General features: G+C 44.8%; 1 protein-coding gene across 5 annotated transcripts in view; it reads right to left on the bottom strand.

The window, feature by feature from the left end:
- Acsl1 (acyl-CoA synthetase long chain family member 1) overlaps window positions 1-22,197 on the bottom strand; it is a 66,483-nt gene that overhangs the window by 8,170 nt on the left and 36,116 nt on the right. For 4 of the 5 annotated variants that reach the window (XM_031339722.1, XM_031339721.1, XM_031339719.1 and 1 more), the window contains exons 4-13: window positions 19,125-19,189; window positions 15,587-15,688; window positions 13,300-13,399; window positions 12,925-13,103; window positions 8,611-8,643; window positions 8,416-8,467; window positions 7,874-7,947; window positions 5,514-5,591; window positions 1,472-1,606; window positions 88-222 (exon numbers count right to left, since the gene is read on the bottom strand). In XM_031339722.1, coding sequence (XP_031195582.1) covers window positions 88-222; window positions 1,472-1,606; window positions 5,514-5,591; window positions 7,874-7,947; window positions 8,416-8,467; window positions 8,611-8,643; window positions 12,925-13,103; window positions 13,300-13,399; window positions 15,587-15,688; window positions 19,125-19,189 — 953 coding nt within the window. Of the gene's footprint in view, window positions 1-87; window positions 223-1,471; window positions 1,607-5,371; window positions 5,450-5,513; window positions 5,592-7,873; window positions 7,948-8,415; window positions 8,468-8,610; window positions 8,644-12,924; window positions 13,104-13,299; window positions 13,400-15,586; window positions 15,689-19,124; window positions 19,190-22,197 lie in introns of all 5 variants that reach the window. The other variant, XM_031339720.1, reaches the window with a different exon arrangement.

The following is a 22,197-nucleotide window of genomic DNA, read 5'->3' as shown; positions in this document are numbered from 1 at the left end:
GACACACACACACACACACACACACACACACACACACACACACACATGTTTTCCATGGGAGATATGGGAGGGGAGTGTATCTGCTACCTGTATCTTGTGAAAGATGAGCTTATCCCACAGGCTGTTGTTCCTGACGATGCCACTGCGAAGCTCCGCCTCTTTCCTTTTGGAGGCAAAGTCCAACAGCCATCGCTTCAAGGAAGTGTTTGCTTGTCCAAAAATCTAATGAGGCAAGAAGTAAGATTCTCACATCTTCCAAGACAGCCAAAACCAAGGGGAAAGACAACATGCGCGGATACAGCACCCAGGAGCCTCTTGGCTGCTGGAGGGGTGGACACCACTCTGGAAAGCTGTCGACCAGACCCTCTAGCTATTAAGTATAAATCTGCCCCGTGGCCCAACTCTACAAATGAAAACATGGCCACAGAAACCTGCGTACAAGCATCTACAAGCAGGGCTATTTACAACACCCAAAAGCTGAAACCACTCAAATGACCATTAATGAAGGAGTGGCTAGATGCAATGTGTCCTAACCATGCACTGGAATAGTACTTGGCTATAAAAAGTTGTAAAAATACTGAACTGTCTATTTTGAAGGCATGTTATTGTTGCTTAGGAGTCTAGCAGGCAGAAGGGTGGGGGTGATAAAGAGTAGGTAGAGGGTTCTTTCCTGGGGTGCTGGAAGGGTTTTAAATCGGTAGCTCCAGCACCGACATCCTTAAAGACCGCTGAAGTAACTGCCCACGCTTTGGCTGCTCCGATAGAGTGGAGCAGCACGGGCACACTTCACTGTGGAGTTCCACCCCCAGGGCCTGCGCCATATACCGAGAAAGAGGGCAGACTGTACACTACGGGAAATTATATCTCAGTGGGACTGTTTCAAAGGCTTTTTGAATGAACGGATTTAAAAACCTCCAAGGTTCCTAGAGATGGCAGAAGCCTGCAGGAGGAGAGAAGAGAAGTACTAACAGTGCCCAACTGAGGACTGACCACGCCATGGGCCAGTCTTGCCGGGCTGCGCAGCCCAGGCTGAGGTGGCAGAAGCCGCATCGTCTCAGTTCCTGCTGTGGCCTTGGCACTTCTCTCAGTGTGGTGAACTGACAGTTGTGGCATGCAAGGGTTGGGGGGGGCAATTAATAAAACCATCTCATAATTATCTGTGTGCTCTATTTAGTACCTGGATGAAACGGGACAGTCTGTTACATAGATGAGAGGTGCCGATCAGAGGCCACGTAAAGTGAACCGACCTTGCACCTTACAGCTAAGACCTACAGCGGGCTGTGTGCCTCCCCTTACCAACAGCTCCGTGCAGTAACTCAGTCCTGCTTTTGTGGAGACGGACACTGACATTCTATGGGAAGGAGTGGACTGTGGATGGCCAGAGAGGGTACGTGGCTGACCTCTCGTCAGATTGGCACGGGGACTCACAGCCCCATCTTCTGTCCCCTCCCCTTTATTTCTTGGGACTCACTCTGTCAAACATCCGGTTCAGCAGTCTGGGAACCACAGGGAAGATGGTGGGCTGAAGCACCTTGAGGTCGTCCATAAGCAGCCTGATATCTCCTTGGAAAAATCCTATCTTAGCTCCGTGACACAGCATTACACACTAAGAGTGAACACAGACAACACACTGTGAGCATTGCAAGGAGCACGCCACTGCACTCTGACACACAGCAGCAGGGGGGCCTGAGGATTAGAGCTTCACACCAGCTCCAGAAGTCTTAAGACTTCCTAAATACGGAGGGTTTCTTTGAAAAAAAAAAAAGTTCGCATTTACTTGCCTCTGTACAAACATGGAAATTTAGTATTTCTACCATCCCAGTGACACAGGAGTTAGTGTAAAACCAAGGGAGGCTCTTTCTAATGGTAATGAGAAGGGCTGTCTGTGGCTAACAAGTGACAGCAGTTGGATGGGTTATATGTTATACATCCCAAATATTTTCAGCCTTCCAGGAACTTGAGAACTTATTTATTCTCAAAATAAAAACCCAGTGCCTCCAAACCAGGCTTATTAAAATCTCATTTCCTTTTTTGAATCTAAGTACAACTTTCTGAAAATACACTGAACTGGCTGGAGTCAGGACTCCAAATGGGTGTCTACAAGGTTAGACCACATGCAGACTAATGGCCACCTAACAGACTAGACAAATCACCTGGCTAAATTAAGCTAAAAATTAAAAAATGTTTCAAAAGATGACATAAAGGCAACAGTTTTAATGTAGAAACTAAAAAGTATACAATGAAGGATGGTAAGATGGCTAAAGGTGCTGGCTAGCCACACCCGAGGACCTGAGTTCGATCCCCAGGCTCTACATGGTGGGAGAATAGAACCCACGCCTACGAGTTGTTCTTTGACCTCCATGTTTACCCATGTATGCACACACAAAATAAATAAACAAACAAATAGGAAAAAGCCACGTACAGCTTGTTCAGTGTACAGGAAAGTGCCAAGGAGACAGGGGACTCCTGTTCTAAAGAGGGAAAGGCAGGAACCACCATCTAAAGGTTGTCCTCTGACTTCTACACGCATACAATGGCATGTGCAAGTCTGTGCCTCCACACATGAACACCCTCTCCTCTCTGTCTGTGCTCCACCACCTCCATACCCCCCCAACTCCCTCCCCTCAGAAGGTGAATAAACAAAAGGAAAGTACAGTGGCTCCCTGTTGAGCACTGAAGGCCGAAGGCTTGTGCTCCCAGCTGCACCTCTAAAGCCACAAGCAGAACCTGTGGCTCACTAAAGACTTGAGATCACAGCATACATTTTTTTTTCTTTTTTGAGACAGGGTCTCACTATGTTGCCCTGACTAGACTATGCATATTAGTGTGGCCTTGCGCTCAGAGAGCTCTGCTCTCCTCTGCCTCCTGGGTGCTAGGATTTAAAGTTTGTGCCACCAGTCCCAGCTTCTCCTGGTATTCTACTCTTTGTAGAATATTTGGCACATTTGACTACTGATAGTCACTTGAGATGCTCCTACTGGATATCTGCTGTGAATAACTGTGAGCCCTGGTGTCTAGACACCTGTTTGAGTCCCTGCTTTCAACACTTCTGTGTGTACCTGAAAGGGGAACTGCTGGACCATATGGTAATTGTGTGTGCACTTCATAAGATCCTGTGATGTGCAAAGAAGAAAAGATGGAGGACGAACCTGATGCTCCTCTATCCTTTGGAGAGACACAAAGCCCACAGGGCAGCTGTCAATCAAAGTGTCCTCTGGCTTTTAGGCAACTGTGTCCTACATCTACTAGAGTCCTGGCACACAGCTGCTTCTCAGTAAGCGTTCAATAAGGAATAGATGTTGCCCACTGTTTTTCCTCTAGTAAAAAAAAAAACTAAAATTGTCCAAGAAAAGAAAAAGAAGGCCCCTGTGTGCATGTGCGTATGTGCATATGCTATCGTGTGTGTGCAGAGGTGTTATCATGTGTATGTACAGGGGTGTATGTTGTGTGTGTGTGTGTGCATGAAGGTCAGAGGACACCCTCAGTGGTGTTCCTCAGGAGACTATCTGCCTTGTGAGGCAGCGTCTGTTTCTGAGACCTGGGACTCACTGATTAGGCTAAGCTAGCTGACTAGTGAGCTCCAGAGATCTTCCACCTCACCAATGCTAGGTTTTTTGGTTTTGTTTATTTTCAAGACAGGGTTTCTCTGTGTAGCCTTGGCTGTCCTGGAACTCACTCTGTAGACCAGGCTGGCCTCGAACTCAGAAATCCGCCTGCCTCTGCCTCTCAAGTGCTGGGATTAAAGTCGTGTGCCACCACTGCCCGGCTATGCTAGGTTTACAAGTTGCCACCACAACTGGCCTTTCACATGGGTTCTGGGGACAGAGACCTCAGGTCTTCTCACTTGTAGGACAATCACTTTACCAACTCAGTTATTTCTCTGCCCATGGTCAGGTGGTAAACCAGGGGCACAGATATGGACAGGGAACCCAAGCAAAGGTCAGTTAACCACCACCCTTCTTCCCCGGGGCATACAGAATATTAGTGAAAAGATTCAGCCAATTTGTGCATCCGAGAGAAGCACAAACACAAAAGAGAGGCTTCTTCCACAACAAGTGCCTCCAAGACTTATCAGAGTCAACAAATAAAAAATATCTCCTTTAGAGATGGGGACTACAGATGTTGCCCACTGTTTTTCCTCTAGTAAAAAAAAAAAAAAACAAAAAACAAAAAACAAAAAAAAACTAAAATTGTCCAAGAAAAGAAAAAGAAGGCCCCTGTGTGCATGTGCGTATGTGCTACCGTGTGTGTACAGGGGTGTTATCATGTGTAGGTACAGGGGTGTAGGGTGTGTGTGTGTGTGTGCATGAAGGTTAGAGATACAGAGACCCACAGCTAGACAATGTACCAAGAGTGAGAGACTTGGAACACTCAGTCCCATATGGAATGTCTCCATCAAACCTTCCCCCCAGCTCAGGGAGCTCTACGGAAGAAGAGATGGAAGATCGTAAGAGCCAGTGGGGACAGGATAAGGCCCCCTAGGCACACCAGGACTGACACACAGATGAACTCACAGAGGCTGTGGCAGCATGCACAGGGCCAGCAGCTTCTAAGCCAGACGAACAGCCAGCACTGAGGGGAACTGAACATAAGCCCCCATTCCTAACTTAGAAGCTATCTTTGATTGATAACCATTCCCAGGGGAAAATTAGTTTTCTCCAAAGAATTTTAACCAGATGTACAAATCACACAAGAGGGATGCTTCATGCCCATTAGGTGACCAACACACGATAAAATCAAAGGCATTTTTGGAGATGTTTTGTCTCAGAATGCTTTTTTTTTTTTTTTAATTTACTGGTCTTTTGTTTATCTATTATGATTTTGTGTTTTTATAGGTTTTGCATGCCTGTATATCTGTTTTTTGTGTCCCCCCTCTCTTTGTGTGTGTCTGCTTTTTTTTTATTTTGGTTTGCTTGGATTTGTTTTGTTTTTCTTTACTGCCCTGTTTATTTTCTAAATAGAGAGAAAGAAGGCAAGGAGTTAGGCTGGGGAGGGAGGGAGTATATAGGAGATGAGGAAGGAGAAAAAGTTCAGAATATATTATATGAAAAAGTTATTTTCAATTTAAAAAAGGAAAAAAAATCTTCCCCCAATTGTTCACCTGCAACTGTGTCCTTATGGACATTCCTTGAATGTTTAAATTCTTGAGTTCAAATACACATTATGGACCTAGAACAAGAATTCATATTCTTTCCAATAACCTGTGCTTCTGCTGCCATGGGGCTGAGTGAAGAACTGTGAGTGTGTGTGTCTGCATGTGTCTGCACATGTCTGTGTGCGTGTGTGCATATGTATGTGTGTGCTTGCGTGTGTGCATGTGTGTGCACAGCTGTGCATTTGTGTGTGTGTCTTGGCTGTACACCACACTTACCTGTAGCTGCTGCTCATACATGTGTGCCAGTGGTAAGTAGGAAATCTGTGTGTCACTGGCATTCAAGGTCAGTGCACTCTGGAAGACAAAAAAACTTAGCGGGACGCACGCAGACAAGGAGGGAGACACAGCAGACGCCTACCTCTACAACGGTCTCAAACATATGGGCCAGAGGCAAGAAAGATATCAGAACATCATCTGGGGAAGCGATGAATGCACTCTGAAAGCAAGGACACCAGCAAGAAAAGAAAAGTTAAGACTTCCAGGACGGCCCCCGCTTTCCTCAGAGCAAGGCACACGGCCCCTCAACACTCAGCACAACCTCTTCTGTTTACATTTTTTATACCAGAGAATAAAAAGTAATTTTTTAATTATTACTATTGAGGATGGCACTAGGGCAGTGCACATGCTAGCAAGTGCTCTACCACAGGGCTGCATCCCCTGTCCCAAAGTAACAGTCAAGTAGAGTGGCAATCACTCCCAATAACCAAGCATAGCCACTTCAGAACTATTACCCACTGCCTCGTAAAGAAAATTTTGCCCAAACTGGAGTGTTGAGAGACTGTGAGCTCCACGCGCTTCCTCTTTCTGTTATGACACCCCAGTACCAGGCAGGTTCCACTGCCCCTCAAGCAACATAAGGTCCACTCCCTACCAGGACAGCTCTGTTATATTGCAAGGGGAAGCAGAGAGGGTTCCCAGGACCTTGGACTGATGCTGTACACGGTTCTAGTGGATGAGCTGGAATAACAGTTTTACCTTTGAGCCTCCCTTCATCTCAGGAAAACATTTAAAACCTGTAACCTCAAATCTGGCTTGAAGAGATTTGCTCTCCTATAAGACCCTGATCAAGACAAGGCCATAGGCAGACTAAATGTGGACACTGGATTGTCCTCAGAGTGGGCCTTGTTAGGGATGGGTGGGCACAGATGGGGCTTGCCTGTACGTACATGTTATTAACACAAAGAAGGCTCGCCCACACACTTGCTGTCACGCCGATCAGACGTGAGGAAAATGAGAGTATGTGTGTGTACATTGGTGTGTGTGTGTGTGTGTTAATGTGACAGAAGCCAGGGCCTCAAACACAGAAAGCATGCTTTCTACTGCTGAGGCATATTCCTAGCACCCATATTTTTAAAAATTTTCTGATAAACCGCAAAAATCATGCTGGTGTCATGGTTAGAAGTTTTAGAAGTTGGCAGTGCTTCTTGATAGTGTAACTATTTTTCAGTAAAGTTCTGTCATCTTGAAGACCCTGAAGGTCTACTGAGAGATGCAAATTTCACTTTAAGTGTTGAGCGTGTATACAGCATACACGCCCCCACCACCACCAAAGGTAAGGGGGTGAGAATAAGAAATGTGATAGCGGAGTAAGATCAATTGGCAGCATCCTCAAAACTCAGCCCACCAGCATCCACCACAGAGAGACGTCCACTTCTCTAAACCGTTAGGTGTAGTCAGTCTCCTGCCACACACAGGGCTACAGAATACCCAAGAGCCTGCAAAAGCATGCTGTTAAACGCATGCTTTAAAAGGTGGCTCCTTTGCAAAGATGGGCATGCAAGCTGTCTTTGCAGTTAGGGACTGAACTCTAGCCCCCTCCCAAATTCACATAGGACAGTCCTAAGCCCTATATATCGGGAATAGGGCCCTGATAGGACTAGATTTGGGAATAAGCAGGCTCTAACCCAGCAGCCTGGTGTCTCTCTAGAAGAGAAAGGGATACCAGAGCACCCAGAAAGAGGCAGCCGTCTGCAAGCCCTAAAGAGAGCCCTCACCAGGAACCAAACTTGCTGGCAGCTGGTCCTGGACTTTCAGCCTCCTAAACTGAGGGAAATGAACATCTGTTGTTTAAGCCACTTGGGCTGTAGTGTTTTGCTAATGGCAACCCGTGCAGACTACCACCTGTGGACAGAAAACCTGAAGAGGACAGGCAATTAACTAGAGTTTCAGACTTTAACCTTTCTCAGACAATGGGAGTCAAATGGACCACAGGACAGAACAGTGATTTAAAACCTTCAGCTAGCTATCTCTAACATTCATCGGTAACTTAAAAGAAGTTAGGTTCTTAACACTTTAGTAAAGGCACTGAGAGGTTTCTCCTTTGTCTTTTCCTAAAAGTACAGGGTGACATTCAAATATTCCCCCACATGAAAGCCACCAAGAGTTCCATCTGGCGATTCATCCTAATGTCACAGTAAGGCTTATGGATAGCTTAGGTCCACAGGTAAAGCATCTGAGAGAGAGAAGGGGGCTTCTGGCCTCACTACAGTCCATGTCCTGATGGATGAAGAGGAGATCTCTCTCTCCTCTCTCTCTCTCCCCTCTCTCTCTCTCCCTCCCTTTCTCTCTCTCTCTTTCTCTCTCTCTCTCTCTCCCTCCCTTTCTCTCTCTCTCTCTCTTTCTCTCTCTCTCCCTCCCTCCCTCCCTCCCTCCCTCTCTCTCTCAGCCTAAAGACAATCAATGAATGTGAAGACCCATGATAATAGTCTCAAGAATTACCTCCGTTGCTTTTATAAAACCTGAGCAATCGTTGATAATGTTTTGGTGAGTGACCATTGCTCCTTTGGGGTTGCCTGCAGAGCACACAGGAAGGAGAACAAGGTTAGCTATTCCAGCCCCGAATGGCAGAAACTCTCTACCATCAGGGCCTCCGCTAGCTCTACTGTTGGATACCCCCTGGATAGCCAAACTGAGTAATACTAAATTTCTGAGACTTTTAAAGGAAACTCACTATCATGAAATCACCTTAAATATTCATTAAAATCTTCATGTGTCTCAATAGGGAAAGAAAACTGGGAATCTTACTCTGCAGAGAGACTGACAGAGTACAGCTGAGGTCACGTTCAGTAATCTGAGTTACCTAGAGGGCACCCTCAGATTCCGAGACTGTCTCACAGAGCAACATGAGGACCTTTCTCGGTCCACGTCTATCTCTTGTTTTCTTGCTCCCACCTATAATTAGTTAATACATTATCTAAAAGGGGTGCAGAGACCATGGATTTCCAAATACTGCTTTGAAGCAAGTACATCTCAAAATATACCTGTAGTTCCACTTGTGAAACAAATTATCGCAAGATCTTCAGGTTCTGGAGGCTGAAGAAAATTTTTAAAAGAGAGGGTATGAATCAGAATAGAATCTATCAACCCACAAGGTGTTGTCTGCATTTCTAGCAGTCTCCAGTATGACTGGATGCTGCAAAGAACAGGGCCATAGGAGGCAGGAAAACAGTGCTTACCTTGGGCTTCGTTCTGTTCACTCTTCCAAGGTCCTTAATTAGAAGACAGAGAGGAAAAAAACTTCAGTGTTAAGAATTTTTTCTAACTATAAAGAGTATAAAGTCAGGGCGGTGGAGATGGCTTGGCAGGTAAGAACAGTGGCTGTTCTTCCAGGGGACCCAGGTTCCATTCTTAGCAAAAAAAAAAAAAAAAAATCTGTGATTCCAGTTCTAGGGGATCCGACTGCCCTTCTCTGACCTCAGTTGGTAGGTGCCCACATTTGCTTCAAATACACGCTGGCAAAACACCCATACACATAAAAGGAAGCCCCCAAGTTACTGCCTTTACTGCAGATTACCCTCCCAGCTGCCTAAAACACCATTTTCAAATTAAATGAATTTGAGCAATGTTAAGTAACAAAAGCCATAGGGTCTGTTGTTCTGGGAAGCCATGTTCCAGTTGTCTATCTTTTACATAAAACCATATAAATGGCCTTGGAATCAATAGGATTGATTTCAAAGACAGCGAAGGCCTTTGCACTGTATTCCAAACCCCTCCCTTTTCCTTGGATGGCCTTGCTCTTGAACGAAACCTGCCAGTCCTCAGTACCCCCTGTCATCAGAGGATGTGCTCCCTGACCACCTGGAGCGGCCTCAATGAGCCTCAATAAGCTCTCCCCACAAGTGGGAGAATAACTCTCCTCCTGACCAAAATGCGAGTGAGGCTCAGATATCCATGCTCCAGACACAGGGGAGGCGGCTTCGGGCACTCCCAACTGAAACAGGCAGCAAGAAGGCTGGGAGGGCGCTCTGGAGTGAGCTCTGGAGTGAGCATCAAGATGGAGCTAAGCTTTGTCTCTAGAAATAGCTGTTCCCGTGCTGACTTCTGCATCAGATTTGTACTTCAGTTTACTGCATTAAGTAACCTTCATATCCACTCGGTACAAACAAACAAACAAACTTATATTCTTTTGCTAGTAAAACATTTTTAATCAATTTAAATTATATACACTATAGACCATGGATTAATAACAAGAACACTGATGTCTAATTAGAAGTCAGCTAAGGTTGGGCACTTATGCACACACCTATGATCTGGGACAAGAGGATGGCTTAGGCCCAGGAGTTCTAGATCAGCATGGACAACATTCAAAACCACCAACTCAAAACACCAAAAACCACCCCACAGTCAACAAGGAACTAAAGCATGGGACTTTTGGAAAGTATTTTCCATATACTCTTTACTGACTTCAAGTTTCTGCTCATCTATTCAAAATTTTCTCTATTTTGTTATTGTTGAGGAAGGAGCTCACTCATGTAGGCCATGCTAATCTCCAAATAGCTAGACAGCTAATGATGACTTCAAAATGATCCTTCCGACTTCTACTTCCCAAGTGTTGGAACCACAGCCATGCACCACCATGCCCAGATAATCTGTCAAAATTCCTAAGCCACTTCTAGATTCTTCAGTTGATGCCCAATAGATATAAAGCCATACTCTCATGCAATTTGCTTTTAATGTAAGGGAACAAACATTTCCTCCACTGGTATATTACTTGCAGTGAGCGCTTGTCTTGTCATTAGTTAGAGAAAAAAATATGATTAATTTTAAAGTGGTCCTTTTAGGTTAAAAATGAATAAAGCTGAGTTCTAATAAATGACAAGCATATTGGAGTATCGATGAGTAATAAAATTTGCAGCCTAATGAAAATGCATAAAATAAAAATAAAATAAATGGCTGGGTAGATGAATACAGAGGTAAAGTCACAATGAAGCAGCTGTGTTAAAACTTTAACCACAGGCTCTCTAGCTGGGAGGTGGGAACATGACTGCATGCTGTATTACTCAACAGCCGGTTTGTCGGAAATGCTCCTTATTAAGATATATTCCAAATATATTTGCAAATATTCCAAAATACTTATGTTCTACTTTGATTCGACAAATATAGGTATTACTGTAAATATAGATTACTATAAATGACCCGCCCCAGGATCAACTATAATGTGAACTTTACATTCTTTTCTTCTCACTTTTGGTTTACAAAAATGTCTAAAATGCATAAGTTATATTAAGCAGACAAAGTGTAAAACATGATTTCAATATAAACTCTGCACTACAAATCATTCATTCATTCATTAAGTAATGTTTTCACTTTCATGCAGTGGTTAAAAAAGGCAAAAGGAAAGAATGTGTTATGTGTGCACCTCAGAAGAGGGACCAGAAGGCAGTTAGGGGAAAAGATTTCAATAGCATGAAAGACTACAAATAAAACAAAAAACAAAAAACACACCCACTCCAGTATAAAATTCTAGATAAAAAGCTAGCTACACTCTAATTTAAAAGTGAAGCCTAGGCAAAAATATATCTGGAGTTATGTTCTGTACACCATGTGCATACACATGGATATACACACACTTGCATGGCAGTGTTGGAATATGAGTTTCTCTGTGACTACTGGTTCCTCAGCAGAGGCTCCACAGGCCCTCCTCTGTAGCCTCACAGACCCTCCTCTGTAGCCTCTCATCCTTTGGAGAAGGGAGAGAACTAATAAATTAAAAATTAAAATTGTATGTACTATAATTTCACAAAAAGAGTTACACCTTCAGTGACAGCGCAGCTTCTTCTACGGAATCTATTACCTATGATGCATACATAAAAAGGATCTTCCTCTAGCTTCCTAACCCAAGGCAGTCAGTGTTGGGGCCAGATCATATGTATTCTACTGATTCTAGAATGGTTACGTTGTGCTTAAACTGAAAATAAGCCATTATCAAACATAAAAACAAAGAGATATATTATTAAGTTGTGCCATATAGCTTCATGTTAACATGACACAAGCTAGAGTCATCTGAGAGAAGGGAAACTCAATTAAGAAAATGCCTCCATAAGATCTGCCTGCAGGCAAGCCTATAAGAATGTTTTAAATTAGTGATGGATCGGGGAGAGTCCAGCCCATGGTAGGGGTATCATCCCTAGGCTAGGTCCTGAGTTCTGTAAGAGACTAAGAATGTCATGAGGAGAAAGCTGCACCCCTCTATGGCCTCTACATCAGCTCTTGCCTCCAGGTTCTTGCCCTGATGTCCTTCAGTGATGAGTAGTGATGTGGAAGTATAAGCCAAATAAACTCTTTCTTCCCCAACTTGCTTTTAGTTACAGTGTTTCATCACAGCAATAATAACCCTGACTAGGACAGAAGTTAATCAAGAATCCATGTTTGAAATTCACTAAGATCTATAGAAAAAAACCTGGAGGAAGAAATGACAAGGGCAGGTGTGATGGCTCAGAGGAAGTGCTTGCCATTCAAGACTGGCCGCCAGCATCCAAGTGGCAGGAGGAGAGAATCAATTCCACCAACCTGTCCTCTGATATCCACGCCTGTACCATAACACACAAACACACATACACACACACACACAGAGTCAACAGAGGGACAGGTGAATAATGAGACTGATTTCTGTGTCTGGCTTGGTTTCAGAGACAAAGGCAGTCAAGACTCAATAGAGCATACAAATTAGAAATGTCCACCTGTGTGATGTTGAAGGTCCCAGTGTCTACTGGTATAGTTCACTGGCACCAAGGTAAAATACGAGTACCACAGTTCCTTTCGTGAGGCTTCTGCAGGTGATACATTAAACTATTATGGGAACTGGGTATGGTATCATGATGAGCTTAACACAAGCCAACTTGACACAAGTGGTGGCCATCGGGGAAGACGGAACTTCAATTGAGAAAATGCCTCTATCAGACTGTCTATAGGCAAGACTATGAGGGCATTCTCTTGATTAACGGTTGAGGAGAGGACCTGGTTCACTGTGGATGTAGCACCCCTGGGCAGGCTGCAGAAGCAAACAAGCTGAGCAAACCATGGGAAGCAAGCTGGTTGGTAATTCCTCCATGACCCTCTTGCCCTGATGTCCTTTCATGATGAATTATGATGGGGGCATGTAGGCCACATAAACCCTTTTATCCTCCAGTTGCTTTTGGCCATGATTTTTAACACAGCATCAGAAACTTAACTAGGACAAGTGACTCATTCCTGTGATCCCAGCATTTGAGAGACCAATGTAAGAAAAGCTTGTTCCAAGTTCAAGGCTGCTCTGAGCCCCACAGTGGGTTTGAGACCAGCTTCAGCTACAGAGGCGGATTGTCTCCAAAAACCGAGGCCGAGCAAAACAAACCCACAAGCAACTCTTAGCGTGCAGGTCTAATCTTGGTCCAGTAGGACGATGGGAATTTTGTCCCGTATCTTTGAGTGGCTGAGCAGCACTGAGAGGACAGTGTCATTGGGTACCACATCCAACCCTTCAGAGAAGAGGGCCGTGTGGAAAGACTCACCTCCAGAGCTTTCAGGCTGATGATTTCCACCCCACACTTCTTGCCTCGTTCTACCAGATCATTGCCGTAGGAATCCATGATGACTATGACTTTAAGGCATGGTGTTAACTTATTTTCTACACCTTCTAATAGGAGTTTGGCTTTTTCTGGCTTGTCAGCAAAAATCACAGAGAGTTCAGCTGTAAATGAAGAGGTGATAGGGAATGAGCCCTAGGATGCTAAATGCTTGTCTGGACTATAAGACACAAAGATACTAGCATGCCAGAGGGATGCGTATTTAAACTTAATATCCCCTTCCAAAAGATATATAAATGTAAAGTCACCGAATCCAAACCTGTACCTAGGGCTATGGTCTCACAAAGACCAAAGACGTACCTTTGTTCACTATGTAGGTGATGGCATCGACTCCTAGGGTGTCATAGAGTGGAACAATCACCATCGAATAAGAGAAGCATCCTTGCTCGATGATCACCCACTGAATGTAAAAGTCACAGAGAGAGAATGAGATGTCTCCCTGGAATCACTGCAAAGGGCAATGCTCAGAGAGTCAAATTAGAAGCGTCCACTGTAGCAAAATTAGCATCTCTCTGTCTACCACTGTGCACCAGGTTCCAGGAGAGTTCAAAGCAAACAAAAGACTTGCTCTTCTTTTTAAACTTTTTCCTATTCTTGAAATCTTCTCCTATCCCTTTAAGAATTAATCTTTAAGCTCGCATACAACAATCTGCCCTTCCTTAAAATCAAGCCATAATGATGCAAGCGTGTGAGGAAACGATCATAAGGTGAGACAGAAGCTGGCTTGGCAAGTAGGGGCTGGGCATGGATTCTAGATGGCTGCAGAAACCTTGGTGGGGAGAAACCCACGTTTATCCTATGGAGGACGGCAAAATTTGGAGCAAAGGGGTGACAGGGAGAGAGCACAGCAAGAGACATCTAGGGCTGGGAGGCCAGTGAGCAAGCAGACTGGATAGAAGCCTGGCTTAGGGATGGACTGGAGTGAGCCCGTGCCATGGGGTCTGGCCTACTCCATGGGCCACATGGAACAACTAAAGTATTCAGGAAGGCACAAGACTGTGAGGTTTGAGAAAGGTCAAGCCCATGGCAGTGTGTAGTATGGGCTGGGAATAAGGCCTATCGATCAAATAAGAAAGTTGTCTTGAAAAAAAAAAAAAAGATTCCCCTAGTAAAGTGACCAAAGACAGCGATGATACAGTAACTGGTCACCTCGCCCCTAACCTAACTGCCTAGCAACTGACAGATCTCCCGGGCACCTGTGGCACCGTCCCTCTTCAATGTCAAGACATGCCCTTATCTCAGCTGCTCTTTTCAAACGACACCACAGGATGCTGGTCGCGCAGCACAGCAAAGGGTACAGCCACCGTGGGCAAGGAGCCACACGGTCACACGCACGTGGCGTGGACCCAGGGCTGTGCTGTGGGGTTTGTTTTTGTTTTTGTTTTAAGATTTCCTCCAAGACTGTACTCAGCAGCTCTTGTTGTCTGGGCTCTCATGATCCTTTCCTGCATCCACACCTAACACATTTCAGAGAAAGCACCAGTAAGCTGCTCCTCGAAGGGAAGGATCTGTCTTGTGGTTTATGTAGAGGATAAAAATTCTACTGACAAAAAAAGTTTGGATCTGTTTCTGAGATACAAAAGAGAACCAAGTCACCCCTTGAGACTAAGCACAGGCCAGCAGTGTGGACAGTGATGCTTCTCCGCAGAACATGCCACCCAGGGACAGAAGGACTTATAAACAGGGCGCAACACAGGGATAGGAGAACCAAGACACCATTCTGGACATAAGCAGATATTAAAAAAAAAAAAAAAAATTGATGCTTGAATTTTTCCAATACAGTTAGTGCTGATACAACTAGCTAGCAGTACTTTAAAAGGAACACCCCATTTCAAGTCTATTTTTTTAAAAATTATTTTTAAGTGTGTGTGTGTGTGTGTGTGTGTGTGTGTGTGTGTGTGTGTGTAGGTGCCCATAAGACCAGAAGAGTTGGAGTTATGAGTAGTTGTGAGCCACCTGATGTGGGTGCTGGGACTGAAACTCTGGTCTCTGGAAGAGCAGTGTGTGTATGCTCTTAACTATGAGCCTTCTCTCTAGCTCCTCTAGTCTCTTTCCTTAGGTGCTAAGTGTGAGCCTCCACAGCCAAACAACAGCTGCATATCCATAAGCAGAACAGCTCAGAGTACGTATTCCACAGTAGTTTAGGTTTGGAAACTCAATCGGAAGGAAGGCTTAGATCTCTCAGGAAGAACAGTTTGCTACTAACAAAAATGTATCCAAGCTTCTCTGCTGTAATTATTATTAATAATTTATTAACGCTGTTTATCCAGTCTCAGAGGTAGCCCCTGAAGGGAAGAAACTTCTAGTTTGACACTTTTTTTCTAAGAATTTTGTTTTATAACCTGGATTAAGAGAACTCAAAATAAAACGAAACAAAACAAAAAATTAAGGGGAGATAATTTTTTTTTCTCTTGAAAGTTTAAGAGAGACTCTCAGTTCACGTTTTCATACCTGGAACTTTCTAAGACAAACCACAAAGCCATACACTCAGCTGAAACCAGAGAACAAAGCCTAGTCGCCAGCAGCTGCAGGCGGGAAACCGGAGGCCCCTGGCAACCCTGCACAGCAAGCGGCTCGTGGTTAATACCTCGGGTCTGTTCTGAGAAAAGAGGCCGATGAACTGCTCTGAGCTAGGCTTGAAACCCTTCTGGATCAGCCCGGAGCCTATGCACTCCGCCATTTCTGCAACCTGCAACAAAGGGAGGCACAAATTAGGAAAAAGCAACATTCTCACTGCAAGAACCTTAAAAGCTCACCAGGTAACACTCTGGTGATGATGTCTCCACTGCCAGCAGCAGAGCTATACAGAGGAGACCCGCGCCTCCTTAAAAAAAACACTAGCACAACACAAGGTTTTTACTCACCACAACTTAGGATTTGTTAAGGACCTAGCTCTAGGATTCCTTCTGCAAAGCAAATTATTCCGGGTTTGCAGGCCACATACAAGTACACGGGGCTTCCTATATTTGTATGCTTCTATTTTAGTGCTACAAAATGATAGAGATGGCAGAAATGCTGTTTTCTTTGGGGGTGGGGATGAATGCTTGTTTGCAGTGCTGGGGGACAATCCAGGGCTTTATGCACCCTAGACACGCAACACAGACCTTGTCCCCACTTCTTGACTTCTTCAACTGGTGCAGACCAGCTGCACATTCACAATCCTACCAGCTGCCAGGATGGCAGCTATCACCAGGCCTGGCTAGATTGTTCTTTCATTGTTTATAAAAGACTGGAAAAGTGACCAAACACCTCAAAACCTGTCATCTGTATAAATCTACAAACAGCTTTTTAAAAAAGTAAAACAAGACTAAATTTTTTTTTTCCTATTTGTTTGCTTCTTTCTAAGATAGGGTTTCTTTGTGTAGCCTTGGCTGTCCTGGAACTCTCTCTGTGGTCCAGGCTGGCCTCAAACACACAGAGATCTGCCTGCCTCTGCCTCCCAAGTGCTGGGACTAAAGGTGTGTGTCACCGGCTCAAATAAGACTAAGCTTTTGTTATTGGACTCTACAATTCCATTCTTGAGAATTTTTTTGGTAAATAATATGATCTCAGGAGGAGATTTTTAAAGGCCTATGTGCAAAGATAAAAATTTCAAAAAAATGATAAGAATACCCAAAAAGGGCAGCTAGGAAGCTGGCAAAACTATGAGAAAGGCAGCAAGCCTAGGGCAGTGTTAGTAATCATGGTAAGCACAAAAAGTGGAGATGAAAACCAACATTAAAATACCCAAGAAAAACAGTCATAAAACTTAGACAGGAATATATATATATCCATAGCTAGCCTCTTGCCCCTCCTCTCATTAATTTCTTTGAAATGTAAATCTTTAATGGGGGAGTTCATTACTCTCAACAGTACTTATAACAACGTATATCCATGCCCACAGGAAGACCAGCCACACCTCTCCTTCCCAGGAATCCCATTGGTTCTGGTACACAACACAATCCCAGCCCCACATAAGAGAAACAGCATTGTCACCCACAGGCCAGGTGGCCACAGAGTGGCAAAGCACCTTCTATTCCTGACTAATTCTCAAGTCTGGAAATTGAGAAGTGTCTGAAACTGTTTGCTGGACTTGTTGGGGCAATACATATACATGTATATTTCTAGAAAGATGGTCCATTTTGCTCTTTAAGAAAAAATGGCAAAGAGATTCTTACTTTCCTAAAAGTCAGTCTTGTTGGATGAGTAGTAAAAAGTAAAACAAGATAAAGATCTCTACAAAGCCAAAGCTGGCTTCAGTTAAAGCCAGCTCTGCGTGTGCCCTCTGCCAAGCCTCAGAGAAGCCTTAGGCTGAACTATGCAAATCACTTGTCAACACCTTCAGAAAACCTCAGGGATTCTCAGTGTGCCTTGAACACCAATCTGCAACAGATACTTTCTTGTTTCTGGCCAACGAATCTATTAAAAAATAACTCAAGAGAGCTCTAGGGAAGTCTGTTGGGTCACACACTGCCCTATGTCCAACACAGTCTTGCTATATATAAAGACTCCAGAAGCAATTGCCTTGGTGTTTGGAGGTGGTCTTGTTCTGTAGGCCAGAACTGGACTCTGCTTCAGTATGTTTCTAATCAGCCAGGAGCTCAGGGGGATCCTCCCTGCCCAGTTTCCACAGTGCTGGGAGCACAGGTGTGAGCTAGCACTGACTAATGGAAAAAAACAGATAGAAACTGGTTTGGGCTTTGGGAAAGCCAAACAGAAAGGGAAATCCCTCTCTGGTCACGTGAGCTCCTGGCTCCTTCCACAAGAGAGGGATTACAAGCCCATATCTTGAGAGACAGACAACTACTATGAAAGCAATGCACTGGGCACTCTTGTGCACTCTCTGTGGCGGGAAAAGGAAAACTACAGGGCCTCAGCCCAAGGAGATCTGACAGGTGCTACTCCCAGGCCGGGCTTGTGGCTCCAAAGGACATCTCCCACCATATTTATCCCACAGACAAGCCAGCTACTAAGAACACAGAGGGAGAAAGTCAGTTTGTGTTCATGGGTGTCACAGGATTACCTAGCCCCAGAACAAGTGTTCAGGGGAGCCTAGGGACAGAGAGCCATTTCCTGGACAGCTGCGTAGGAAAAGCCAGGCAGTTAAACTGCACTTGCAGCTGTGCCTGCCCATCCTGAGGCCAGACCGGAAAAGCAACGCCAGCTTTGACTCTGTGTGAATGAAATGAAAAGAAAAGGTGACACCTTCCTGCCCTGCGACCCTCTACTCACAAACCATGACTTCAAGTCACAGCTGCCGATGAGCGGCAAAGGGAGTGCCAAGTGTGAGACTACCTTGAGCCTAGATTTAGCTTTATGCAGATAGACAGGGGTCTGCTCTGAATGTCTGTGCTCTTCCCTATGGCTGCCAAAGGGTTAACTGCCACATCTTGGAGAGAGGGCCAAGGGCAGTTCTGAGGGTCAATGAGCAAATGTGGAAACGCCCACAGAAGAGGCTCTGGTCCTCTTCTCACACTGTGAGCACGGGCATGCTACATCTTCTCTGAGATATGTATCTTCCTCATCTATAATATAGGGGCACTCCACACTGGGGTTTCTGGGTTTCCTAGCAGCCCTCAGGATGGAGAGGGGAGCATATGCTCCTAGAGATTTCTAAAATTTCAGAAATTGTCTGAAATGGCATACATCACCCTAAATCCATATAGGTTGCCAGCACAGTGCTTTAATCTGTAAGTAAGCTAGAGTTTCCCTAGATTTCCTATGCTGTTCTGTTTTTCCTCAGATGCTCCGGAGAGTTACCAAAGCCCAGCACATCTCCCAGCCCAGCCAGCAATCATTCACCAGTGTGCTGGACCAAACAACCTACAGAGCCAGTCTTGTGGTCTGAGTCTGAAATGGTTCCTGAGGGCTCATGTGTTTAAACCCTCAACCTCTAGCAGAACTATTGGCAGAACTTCGGGAAGAGATAGAAACATTTGGAGATGGGGCCATGCTGACAGCTATAGAGTCACATAGTTTAGACTGGTCCTGCTTCTGACCCAGCTTGGCTTTCAGGACTAAACACCCATCAACTCAAGGTGAACACCCATAAACCTGAGTCCAAACCAACCTCCTCTCCAATTAGCAGCTTACTCTGAGATTTTGGACACAGACCTGAGGAGAGCCATCAGAGCCAGGGAACTCACCTCTTTGTAGGAAATCCACTCATAGGGCTGGTTTGGCTTTCTAGAACCTAAGCAAGGGCCATTGTCTACAAAAAAGAGAAAAAAAAAAGATGAGGGAAAAGATGGCCTTGACCTTTAACCTACTCCTATATCACTTATGAGACTTTATTCATCACAGTATCAGGAAGATTCTACTCTTCAGACTAGAAATGCTGAGTTCAGATTAAAAATGTTTTTCTCTCCTGGAGTTTGAGGTGGTTTTTGTTTATTTGTTTATTTGTTCCATTTCTTTTTCTTTCTTTTCTTTTTTAAAAAAGATTTTATGTATTTGTCTTATGTACATGAGTACACTATAGCTGTCTTCAGACACACACCAGATGAGGGCATCAGATCCTATTACAGATGGTTGTGAGCCATCATGTGGTTGCTGAGAATTCAACTCAGGTCCTCTGGAAGAGCAGGCAGTGCTCTTAATGGCTGAGCCATCTCTCCAGCCTCCTTGTTCTGTTTCTTAAATGGAAGTGGGTGTAATAAATACGGGAGAAAGGACTGATTTTTTTTTTTTCTCGAGACAGGGTTTCTCTGTGTAGCCCTGGCTGTCCTGGAACTCACTCTGTAGACCAGGCTGGCCTCAAACTCAGAAATCCACCTGCCTCTGCCTCCCAAAGTGCTGGGATTAAAGGCATGCACCACCACTGCCCGGCAATGACTGACTTTTTTGTTGGTGGTTTTTGGTTTGAGATAAGGTCTCTCTCTATTATGTGGCTCTGGCTGTCCTAGAACTCACTCTATAGACCGGGCTGGCCTCGAACTCACAGAGACCTACCTGCCTCTGCCTCCCAAGTGCTTGGGACTAAATGTGTGCTACCACACCCAGCTAACATGATTTTTAAGAATGTTTAAGCTGTGACTTTTTCTTTTATGCTAGTGGTTCACTGCAGAGATACTACTGTGGGATTTTAGAGGAGCCGCCAGCAGAATTTCTAAGGAACCTTCAAGCATTCCAACTGAGGGTGAAATATTCACCTACAGGTCATGTGTTGTGGGGGAGGGGGTGTGTGCCAGCAAACGGGCTTTTGAGGAGCGGTGGAGTCGAGTGTTGAGGACTCTGAACTCATCACTTGGTTAATCCCTTGATGTGCTTAAAACGAGATGGCAGCACTTGGAAATATCCTTGTGATCAAGGATAATATCTCACTCTGGCTACTTCCTACATCTCACCCCAGCCCCGATGACTTGCTATCCCCCACTCCAAAGCAAGGAAGGGAAGGAACGTGAAGAGGTCACAACATCTAGGTTCACCAGTCCACTTTTGAATTGGTAATGGTGTTCTGATTTGATATGGGGACATAGGAGAACTGGCAAGGAAGACGAGAGAGTGGCTTCACCAGGGCCTAGACACGCCTGGTCCTAGTACCAAGGTTTATGCCTAGATAAGTGTGGCACATAAGGGATTCAAGCAGCTGGGAAGATGGGAGGATACAAGCTGGGCTCATTGACTTCTCTGTTATCCCTAACAACAGACCTGACCAAAACAGTCTTTCTTCCAAGACCTGCTTCAGCGTAAAGCACCATTGACAAAGGGCAGGGTCGTCAGCACCGCTTCTCAGATGGGCAGGGTCGTCAGCACCGCTTCTCAGATGGGAGACCTCTCAGCCTTAGGAACCAATGCCATTCTAGTCCTCAGGATCTAGGACTGGCAAACTAGCCAAGGCCACAGTGAGCCAATGGCTGTTTTTGTAAGCAGTGTTAGTAGAACACAGCCTTACTGGCTCACCTCCCTATGTTTGCAGATGCAGAGATTGTGTGGCCCAGAAGGCCTAACGCCTAATGTACTTCCTGTTGGCTCTTTACAGGCACCTCACACTGATCCCAGCTCTGCAACTGTCATGCTTGCGCGCAAGCTCACCTGAGAACTTGAAAAACAGCCAGAGCCAGGTCCTACTGCTAAAATCCTTTGATATAACTGGATGGACGTGAACAAGAGTTTCAGTAGTTTTTAAAAAGTGCTCCCAGGTGTCACTAATGTGCATCTTAAAAACTCTAGGTTTAAGGAGGCTAAAGAGATGGCTCAGTGGTTAAAAGCACTGGCTGCTCTTCCAGAAGACCTGGGTTCAATTCCCAGCACCCACACGGTGACTCATATGAATCTCCAGTTCAAGTGGGTCCAACACTCTCCCTCTTCTGGCTTCTGTGGGTACTTTGTGTAAATGGTACACAGGCAAAACATGCTCAGAAAATTAATTTAAAAATTTAAATTAGATTTAAAGAGCTCGTGGCTAACTTCTCCTGCTACTGAGCAAACTTCTGACCATCCACTCAGAATGCCAGGCTTTGCTCATCTATAATATTTTAATCCTGAGATATCCTGTGAACAATAGCATTTAGGATTAAATGCTTCTTGAAGAAGAAAAAAGAAACAGGGACTTAAAAGGAGCTGCCTCTAATCAATGCATGTTAAGAAAGCTTACGTCTCCTTCTGTGATTTACTGAGGATTACTCACTTGCCAATCAGACATGCGTCCACAGAGCAGGAAGCTGTCTAACTGTCACAAGTACAGTGTATGTCACCCACTCCTGGATAAACCCATTCTCTGCTTCCAGAGGAGAGGCTGTGTATAAATTACAGCACATACTCTCATGTATCTTGATGCCGGCTGATTTGCTCTCCTTGGGAAGACTTACTGTCACAGATAAACTCAGACCCTGATACCAACTTCAAAAAGGTCCATGTATGAACTGATAGACAAGGAAGCTGCTTTCTCTTTACAGTCAGCTAATGAGCCCTTTACAGGAATATTTGTCTGAACACAGTGGGCTGGGTAGTTGGACTGTACCACTGTCACGCACTAAACAGCAGGTACTTCGAGTGCACATACTGCTTGTAGTGTATTATGGGACAGAGAGAAAGCAATCTTCTTGACTGTAAGATCACAACCATACTTCCATGGATTTTAAGATCCATTTCTAAGCTAGGCAGTGGTGGTGAACGCCTTTAATCCCAGCATTTGGGAGGCAGAGGCAGGTAGATCTCTGAGTTTGAAGTCAGCCTGGTCTACTGTGAATGAGTTTCAGGACAGCCAGGGCTACACAC

The sequence above is a fragment of the Mastomys coucha genome, unplaced genomic scaffold (genome assembly GCF_008632895.1).
Source record: "Mastomys coucha isolate ucsf_1 unplaced genomic scaffold, UCSF_Mcou_1 pScaffold22, whole genome shotgun sequence".
NCBI lineage: Eukaryota > Metazoa > Chordata > Mammalia > Rodentia > Muridae > Mastomys > Mastomys coucha.
This window is presented reverse-complemented; position numbering and strand designations above follow the sequence as displayed.